At 35.1% G+C, this 10,730-nt stretch overlaps 1 protein-coding gene across 4 annotated transcripts in view; it reads left to right on the plus strand.

The window, feature by feature from the left end:
* Positions 1-318: 318 nt before the first annotated feature.
* Positions 319-10,730, plus strand: part of LOC106873828 (uncharacterized) — a 147,744-nt gene continuing 137,332 nt past the window's right edge. For 3 of the 4 annotated variants that reach the window (XR_016241842.1, XM_052967965.2, XM_052967964.2), the window contains exons 1-2: positions 319-474; positions 5,849-6,187. Coding sequence is in view for 2 of the 4 variants with exons in the window: in XM_052967965.2 (XP_052823925.1) it covers positions 6,064-6,187 (124 nt within the window). In the remaining 2 variants the exon portion in view is untranslated. Of the gene's footprint in view, positions 475-5,848; positions 6,188-7,965; positions 8,015-10,730 lie in introns of all 4 variants that reach the window. The other variant, XM_089351979.1, reaches the window with a different exon arrangement.

Genomic DNA, 10,730 nt, shown 5'->3' on the forward strand with positions numbered 1-10,730 from the left:
GTCAAAAGTTATTGAGTTTACTTCTTTCTGCTTGTGTTGTTGTTATCATTGCTGCTGTTGTTAACGTTTAGCTCATAGGTAGCTGTGATCGAGCGGATCCATGATAAAACGCATTTTTATCATGATCATCTCGTCTTTATGCCAGGCATTTCTTAATATATTTCCCCTCTTTTATGTAAAGACAAGATGTCATTTGGTGATTTGAAGGGAATTTAGCAAATTTCGTCCCTGGGGCCTTAGTAGTTACGTTAACAACGTTTGCAGTTAAATACGAAATGTAGATTAAATATATTTTGGTTGCATGATTACCAAATTTTCATTTATTCTATTTAAAACACGCGCTCAGCAAGTTTTAATGACATCAGAAGACATCAGGTTTTATGACGTCAACACACTACAACCGTGAATGGGAACAGCTTATATTTCGATGTCTCTAAACATAAATGTGCCATAGAACTGTCAAAATGTGAGAAGGTAAGAAGTTATTCATTTGTATTTCCCCTATCTGTTCAGAATGTTAATTTGTGCGAAATTTCCTGTTTCGTATATCCAATAAAACTCATTCCAGTCGAAGCTGGAATGGAATTTACGTTACTTTTGCTATTCATCTTACATTCTTCTCGTGGGTCTGCTGATGTTATTGCACTGCATCTGTCATTCCTGCCTGCTGCATCTCAACGGGTGGGTCAATCTCCGAAGGTCTGCAAAGACACTGACCCTTTCTTTTCCCCCAAAGAATTCTTTCAGATTTTGTTTCTAATTTTTTTTACAAGGCCAGCAGTATTTGAGAAAGATAAAGCGGCGAGCTGGCAGAATCGTTAGCACGCCGGGCAAAATCCTTAGTGGTATTTCATGTTCTGAGCTCAAATTCTGCCGAGACCGACTTTACCATTCATTCATTCGGGATCGATAAAATAAATACCAATTGAGCACTGGGGTCTATGGTATCGACTTACCCGCCTCCTCTGAAATCGTTGGCCGTGTACCAAAATTTGAAACAATTGTTTGAAGAAAGATATTCGTCGGTCATATCGAACCTGGTACTTGATTTGTACCTCTTATTGTCAGTCTCTGAGAGATGAAAGAGGCAAAATTTTCATCAGCGGAATTACAGCTCCAAACATATAAAGCCGGAACACATAATGCAAGGCACTTTTTAAGGACTCATATTATGAACTTTTTCTGGTAATTAATCCCACAGAACACTACCCAGCTAAAACACTGTTTTTACTCTATCTATAAGCTTTATATAAACGTGTGTGTGTGCGTGTATATATATATATATATATATATATATATATATATATATATAATTAACATAATATGGCAAAATTTCGATATTAATTAATATCAATTTAATACCAAGAAACTATCACATTAAAAGAATCAGAAGGTTCATGAAAAATTTTTTTTCGAGATCCTAAAACGATTATAGCACTTGTGTATATAGTACTTAAAACGATTATATATATATATATATATATATATATATATATATATATATTTCTCCTCAACTTATATTATTTAAAAAATAAGGCGGTAAAAAATTATTTTTTGTAACCTCTCCTGGGACTCTTTAACGTGACGGTTCACTGTATCATGACGACCTACACGCCAAAGATCACAGGCCTTCCTTTTGTAGTCTTTTGTTATTTATTTTTCACTTCTACTTGATTTAGCAGAACCGTTAGAACATCAGGTATTCTAAATTCATATCCTTCCCGTTTTAACTCTCCTTTTCATCATTCTCAAGTCCATGAGAAAAAGTACACGTTAGACATCAGGATCAATTCAATACACTAAACAATTTCCCTAAAATTTTTGACCTATAACCTCGGTACGAAATTTAAAAGGCTGTTGTTTAGAAGAATCATTAAAACGTCAGATAAAATATCTTGATGTACTTTTTTTTTTTTTGACGGTTTGTGTGCTGATTTCGGATCCTACCGACATCAACTTTCGCTTTATTCCCCAAGAACTATAGATTTAAAGTACCAGGCAAGAACTGCAGTCACTGTAATCGATTAATCCTATCCTGCATTTTCCAGACTAATAAAGTGCGTTACACTGGTGGAATCGGTAGAGTGCCGAAATAGATGTACTGTGGTATTTCTTCTGGTTCTTCATATTTTGAGTTTAGGTTATTTCCTCCCCATGAGATCATCTTTGTCTTTCATCCTTCTGTGGATGATAAAATAAAAGTACCAGTGAAAAACTGGTATGATGGTGCAGGTATATAATCGATCAGTCCTCTCGACTCTAAACTTTGGGTTTTATGTCCAATTTAAAAGCAAAAGAGGTTGATTGATAGAATCTTAGCTTCAGACTAAAAATACCTTGCTGTATGTCTTCCACTCTTTGTGCTCTGATGTTAAATCTCACCGAGACCAACTCTAATTTTCATTTCTCCAAAATCCGTAAACCAGTCATGTACTGGGTTCCATGATATGGAACATCTCTCTCATTCAAATACTTGGCCTTGCATCTCAATCAGAATCAGTTATTATTGTAACGAAAGCAGTGGACTAGTGGAGAAATAAGTTGCTGTTTTGTATTATCTCCCTTTACCGTTGAAATCCTGCTCGAATCCCTTTAATCGAGGACACCCACCTGCCCCAACGCGTCGGAGCTTTGTACAAGTTTAAGCTAAAAGCCCCCAATTAGCAGCACAGTCGGTGAAAGAATCAAAAGAGAGTGCTGAAAACTTTTTATGGGATGGTACAACATCTCGACGTTTCGAATTCAAAACCTCCCAGAGTAACCTGGGCTCCTGAATCGATTAAATAAGAATCTTTTTCACATACACTAAGTTGATTCAATTTGTTATATGTGTTTATGAAGATGTGTGACAATGTTCCAATATTAGAAACGCGTATTTCCAATATTAGAAACGCTACTACTGCTGCTGCTATTGGTGGTGGTGGTGGTGGTGGTGGTGGTGGTGCTGCTGCTGCTGCTGCTGCTGCTACTGTCGTGTGCATCATCAGTACTGCCAGCTTACCAAAGACACGGTGTAATAAAGTCGCTCTTTTCACATTCATATTGTCGGCAGCAATATACGTTGATTCAACTACTACCAGTTAAATAAATATCAGCAATGTGAACCAGAGTTGTTCATTATAGTAATATAACCACATATATCCACATAACCAGCATTTACTGCTACGTTCTGTTGCGCTGAATGAGCGAAAGAGAAATGCTCACGATAACCTTCATGTGATCGTCCAACCGACTAGATAGCTGCCAAATTTCCTTTAAATTATATCTTTCTGTCTTAAAAAAGAAAAGACACATCGGTTGAAATAAAGATAGGAATTTCATTGGAATGTTTTTAATTGTAATTTTGCTCAGTCAAGACTGACCTGGCATTGAGGCCACCATACAACAACATAAACGCTGATCGAGAATCTGATTTTTTTAACCATTAACTATGATCAATATAGAATATTTTCCAACAAAATAAAACCGGGAAGAATGTAGTTAGGTGTTTTGCTATGTGATCCATCTAAACATATGCATTGGAATTTGAACTCGCAATATTGTTAATGTATAGGAGACTTTTGTAAAGTTATGAGTGGTTTGAGCACTAATGAAAGTTTCTTCTCCCTTTTGTATAAATACAGCCTGTCAGCCTAGCAAAACTGATCCGTCTCCGAGCTATGACTTCAAGAGCAGTTGAATTTAAACAAGTAAAGAGCCGTGTTACGATGCTTATAGCTCGAAACTCTTTCTGCATTTTCGATCGAAAATGCAGGGAAAGATCAGGACACAGACCATTTTCAGAGGCCCCAAAACTAGTGGGAGAAATGGAAAAAGTTATCCTCAAAGTAGAGACACAACCTCAATGTTTGCAATAGAGTAAAGTCTTCTAAAATCAGCGGATGACCAAGTGTAGTGTTGGTATTCAAACAAACGGCAGCTTAAGTTTACTACTTGTGTAGGTCACAGCAGGATTTAAACCCCAAACACGAAAACCCTGAATAATTTACCACAAGGCATCTAACGGATGCTTCAATTATCCTGCTAGTCCACCTAGACTTGAATGGCAAAACGTTCTTGGCGAGATGTTAAGTTAGAGTGTATGGAGCCGGAGTGAATACTATAAGGCATTTCATTGGCTCTAACGACTTTGCCAATTCGACGCCTGCAGTGAAAGAATTTGAGATAAGAATCCGAGACAATCTCTTACAATAGTCATTGAAAAATTCTTGATAATAGGTGACGGGTAGCGGAGAAAAGGTGGTTCGCACCGAATCAGCCATTTTCGAAAGTGTAGTGTATTTCACGGTGTGTTCTTCACAACACAAAAGTGTAGTCCTTTTTAAGCAGCATCGATATGTGAGGTGTAGCGGTGTAACTTACCACTCCAGCCATTTAACCTCTACAAAGAGAAAAATGATTATGTGCTTTGCAGTAACAATACTAATGCTCATATGATGAATCACTATTCAATCCATTATGATAAGGTCGTAAGCTATAAGGAGATTATAATTCCTGTGCGTTCTTTGACAGTCTCAGAAGTGTCAATCACGGTTTCTATTGGGAAACAACAAGCATTACACCGGATTTCAATTTAGTATTGAAATAGCTAGACAGATATTATCAAGTGATATCAACAATAGCAAGATGGCCTCCATGTTCTCAGGCAATATCCCCAGATCGATTACGTGTTTTAGAAAGGGCTCTTGACTTTACCAAACCGAGGCAAGATCGCTGCATTACTGTATATATGGTGAGACTCATTCTAAGTAACATAACATGACAGAGGTATAAATTTACACAGCCATAAATAATGCCTTCTACGTTTTTCTATAATTTCTCTGTAACCGGTTTCAGCTATTGAACAGTGGTTATCTTCGAGCACTGCTCTCACGAGTTCTTTTTCGGCACTATTTTTATTAGATACGAACTGTATTGTTGATATTAGAATATACCAGTGTAACTAAATCGGACATAGGTAGATAGCTACCTAGCTAGCTAGTTAGTTAGTTAGTTAGTTAGATAGATAGATAGATAGATAGATAGATAGATAGATAGATAGATAGATAGATAGATAGATAGATAGACAGACAGATAGATAGACAGGCAGACAGACAGGATAACAGACAGGCAGACAGACACGATATCAGACTTTCAACGATGAATGGGATTACGATTGACGAGTAGCATTAATACAAAGGAACATTGCTAAGAATTCAGTGTGGTTTGGTACGGGAAGAGGTCTGTGAGATAGCTGTGGGGTGACATGAATCTTATTATCGCCTCTGCCTCAGATTTCTTCAAATAAAAATTCATTTTATAATAATTAATCGATTGATGTAGACACCGTTGAAAAGATTTCAATAAGTAGCGAGAATTGATTAAGGCTATTCCTCATTTTTGAGTTGTAGATCTGGCTGTGATGTAAGTTGTTTCTGCTCAACGACACGATCTTGCGTTCAATCCCAATCCGCAGCTCATTGTGCTAGTGTCTTCCACTATAGTCTCGGACCGATCAAAGCCTTGTTTGTGAGTGGACTTGATACACAGAAAGGTAAAAAAAAAAGGCCCTTGTGTGTGTGTTTAAGTATGTGTATGTGTGGGGGGGGGGGTGTATGTGTTTGTGGGTGTGTCGTTGACAGATTGACAATTGGTATAAGTCTGTTTACATTCTTGTAGGTTATCGGTTCGGCAAAAGGGACGATAGAATACATAGCAGACTTTAAAATTTATGCACTGAGGTCGATTTCTTTCGGCAAAACCCTTAAAGGCGGTGTGTGATCAGGATCGCAGTCCAATGATTGAAACAAGTAAAAGATAGAAAAGTAAAGATATGATGAAAATTTTTATTGTTATTTTATATTTTCAGATATCAAATGCCGTTCTGTTTGTCTTTGGACGTCTTTAAGTTTTCGTGTTCCTGCCAGTTCTTTTACTGTTCCTAAATCTTTCGCGGTGACTGGCATAAACTTGATACATAGGAACTCATTGGAAAAGACAAAACAAGGAAACAGAAAATTAAAGCGCTTAACTTAACTTATCGCAACTTAAAAGCAAAAAAAGAAAAGAAGAAAGCAACAAACAATGTCTTTCCCAAATCTGATTGATCTTTTAAAACTGAGCCCAGAAGAAAAAACTGAAGAGGATCTTAACCGTTTAATATCATGGTTTACAAAAATATGTCCTACATTCAGAGAACTGGACCGATGTAAGTATATCGATAAACCATATTTTGATGTTAACAAGAAATTCGGATTGATTGATTGTTGATGGTGCAATACTTTATATCTAATGCCTTCTACGTTATTAAGTATATGAGTACAAAAAGCTATTTCACTCCAACATTTCACCGTGTGGTACATATGTGTGTGTTTATATATATCTGTGTATCTATCTATCTATCTATCTATCTCTCTCTCTCTCTCTATATATATATATATATATATATATATATATATATATATAGAGAGAGAGAGAGAGAGAGAGAGAGAGAGAGAGAGAGAGAGCTTTTTATCTACATCCATCTATTTATCTTTCGCACAAAGAAGTGCAGCTCTATCTAACTCACGACTCTAACTAGAAACCGTACAGAAAAGAAACCTAACCACACTGGACTCAGCCTCTGGCTAAAACCAGTAAAAGATAAAAGATAAAAGACATGCGTAATTTTGTGTTTGGTTCTTTCACTCATTGATAGAAACCCTAAATTCGTACCCGACTTGGTCTTTGTGGTCTTTATATCTGCAATAAATAGCTGCCACATGCAGCTCACTCGTATTTCACATTTCTGTCGAGAACACAAAAGCACATTCGACGATGTGTTTTTCTGTGCATCGTGCTTTTAACTTGGAAAAGAACATGGTGGTCACAATTCAAATGCCTCTCATCATAAATTATGAAATTACGTTCGATCATAGATCAAACTTGGTGCTGAGCGAAATCTAAAACACTCACGAACCAAGAATGCAATCACAGCATTTACTTGGAATGCTAAACATAGCAGCCTGTCAGTTTGATATACCATAAGCAATATTTTACCGCATATGACAACAATAAATTTTAAATCAATAAATGATACGTGACTTACTGAAGCTACATCATTTTGATAGTATCTATTGAAGAATACTTCTAAGATCATATTTTCTTAATAATTGTAAATAACTAATACCCGCCACAGGCATTAACAAATTATGCGCGTCTTAGAATTTCACTTCTTTCTGATATTAAATTGCAACCGGTTTTAAATTTCTGTCAGCAGGACTATTCATTACCGTCTAGACGATTCCTTAAAACAAGCAGGACGCCTTATATCTGCCAGATATCACTAAACCTCCCTCACAGCTACATTATTAAATCTGATTCGTTTGATATGAATAAACCACTTACACTTCACATCACTAAACCTCTTTCACTACACATCACCAAAACTCCTTCACTACACATACAAAACTCCCTTCACTAGATTTCCCTAAACCACCTTCTCTACATGTCACTAATTTTTTAACAGACGCTATTAAAATTCCTTCATGACATACAGTCGTGGCCAAAAGTTAGGAACATATTTTCCAAAAATTTAAATTGTTATGCCCAAGTACAATTCGATTCAAATATATACAACGTAGAAATATACTTACCTAATAACTAATCCAATGGTTCGATTCTAATGTTCCAAACTTTTAACCACGTAATTATATATTGCAAATTAAATATAACTTTGGCCACTTAATATAAGAATTCTAATTTTCAGACCTATGTTCCAAACTTTTGGCCTTGAACGTATCATCAAACCCCCTTTACCTGATATCACTAAGTTTCTTTCACCAGACTTCTCTGAGCCTCCTTCACCAGATGTCACTAAACCTTCTTCATCAGTTCTCTCTATACCTTCAACAGATATTATCAAATCTCTTCCACCAGAAAACACTAAATTTCCTTTACCTAAAATCAATAAATCTGCATCAGAGTATACTATTCCTCCTTTTGCAGGAAACATCAATAAATCTTCAGAATCCTCAACAAAATTTCTTCACTTGTCGTAAGTGAAACTCTTTCCTTAATTATCACAGTCCCTGAGCCATCGAGATCTGACAAACCTCCTTCACCACAACAATAAAGCTGCGTCTGGGAGATACTACAAATCTTCTTTCATTAAGCTCTACTAGATGTTCTTCTTCACCAGGAGTCACTAAATCTCTTTTATCATATTTCCACTATACCTTCTCCCCATCAGATACAAATAACCTTGCATCACAGAATCATTGCATAACTTCTTTCGCATATAGCAACAGCAATAGACATTAGAAGCAACTTGATGATCATTACTGTTATCATCATCATCATCATCATCATCATCATCTTCCTCATCACCAAACCCTGACGCCATGTTTTAACCTACCTGCAACATTTGTTAAGTCTTAGATTTTGATCGTTTATTCATAATAGTTATGTTCATAAACTAGTTTGTTCATAATAGCCAAGAGGCTGTGCGTAAGTTTTAAAGTAGTGTACAACATTAACAATGGCATCCATATCAATGAATACATCACATAAACGGTCTCAAATATATGTAATACTAAAAGAAGCCATCTACTTGCGAGGGAAAATTTTCTAAACCATGCTATCATGAAATGGCCTTTGCCGTGAAGTTGTTTCAGTTTAACATTTTACAAATTTTATGACGCTGTATGTCAAAATATAAATATATTCTCAGTTTATAACACATACAGCTTATCCGTAAGGAATATATCTTCTGTGTTGTAGACGTGTGTGTGTGTGTGTGTGTGTGTGTGTGTGTAATAAAATCATTTCTACAATACATTATATTTTAATATGCTTATGTCTAGTATGTTCTGATATATCTATAATACATAAATACGCACATCTCATAAGAATTATATATTTATGTGCGTGTGTTTATGCATATATATATATATATATATATATATATATATATATATATATATATACGCATATTATTGACGCGTAAATGCATATACATGAAATTATATTCGTACAAATGTAATAAATGTAACAAATATGCATATATATGCGGGTGTATGCCTATATCTGTATGGATGGTGAACATATATATAGCAATATGAACACACACACATACATATATATATATATATATATATATATATATATATGATTTATTATCTTTCAGCTTTATTTCCACCTGTCAGTTTTTCTTATTATAAAACCAAATATATCTCATAATTTGTTTTCTTTTCCCATATACTGCAACACCAAACAAGCCGGAGCTTTTTATATGATGACATTTGGTTCGATTTTCGGTAGTTTTTCAATACATTTTTTTTTCTTTTGAATATTTTCTTTCTAAATTCGTTCCCACATAACTTTTCTGATAATTGTTAGTTATATTTTTCTTAACGTTTGTTTAATTTGTTTTGGTATTGTTTCCTTATTATTCATTTCAAAAAATAATTTGCTTAGCGTGTCCCTGATGTTGCTTTAAGTATTTTACCATTTTCTCAAGGAATCATAATCTTTTATTTTTTTCTTCTTCTATTCTCGTCTTTTGCATATATAATAATAGTAATAGCGAAATAGCAAAGTTTATTGTAGTACTATTATCACAATTGGGAAAATGTTATTTTGAAATTCTTAGCTCATATGTCAGATACCTTTCGTGCATTTATGATGAACGTATAATGAACGTATATCGTATATTTTTACAAAGGTATCTTGCAAGAACCGTTTCTCTCTCTTTCATCTTTTGTGTCCCACAACAATGCAATGAATAACACGATTTTCATTTTAAACTTGATTCTCTATCTTTTATACTGTATTTTTCAACTGTCTATTCACTTTTATATAACTTGTTTGCTTAGCCCCACGTGCTATTAAGACCATTTCAAAGTCACGTGTTTCCATACATGAATAGTGTATGTAATTGTCCTCAAGACAAAATTTTTGCGGTCTGCTCTGGATAACTTAGACTGCTAATGCTACTAAAGGGAGCTACCAGTTCCGAACAAACTCTGCTGGGACAGAAGTTCTGTAGGATGGGTCTGTTCAAGACGAGTAGAAACTGATTTCACCGTTCTGTGCACGGTAGTTCAGTTTCTTATAAAGCTGGTTTCTAGAATCATGGCGAATGGTAAGAGATAAGAGGAGATAAGTCGCTACTCGTCCTCGCCGTCTTCAGATTAATAACGGCGAGCAAGCCGAAACTTTGAAGTCACTATCAATTAAAAATTTTTGTACTGTAAAATTACTAACTGCATATAGATTTAGTAGTGGGTGATACATGGGTCTCATGTAATGGGAAGGAGGGAGATATACTGGTGACAAGTTATGAGTTAGTAGAACTCACATTGACAATTTGCTACAAGTAGAAGTATGTATAATTCAAGAGAAAGTACTTGATATACAGATAGACAGGATAGCCTCTACTGGAACGCCTTTAGGCTAGGTTTGTTCTGTCATAATAACAAAACTACCATCAAATAAAGATAATATATTATATGCACATGTATGTACATACTGTGTAATTATTACGGACATCTACGACAAACATAAAGCAATATAACAGAAGAAATGTTCATATATGATGTGTCTGATCACGCAGCAGTTATACTATTTATTGCCTTTTATCCTTCTATGGTCGGTTAATTAATGTATGCATATATGTGTATGTATATGTATATATACATATATATATATATATGTGTGTGTGTGTGTGTGTGTGTGTGTTTATATAGATATATAGATATGTCCATGTGTGT

The sequence above is a fragment of the Octopus bimaculoides genome, chromosome 5 (genome assembly GCF_046866305.1).
Source record: "Octopus bimaculoides isolate indiv1 chromosome 5, ASM4686630v1, whole genome shotgun sequence".
NCBI classification, from domain to species: Eukaryota; Metazoa; Mollusca; class Cephalopoda; order Octopoda; family Octopodidae; genus Octopus; species Octopus bimaculoides.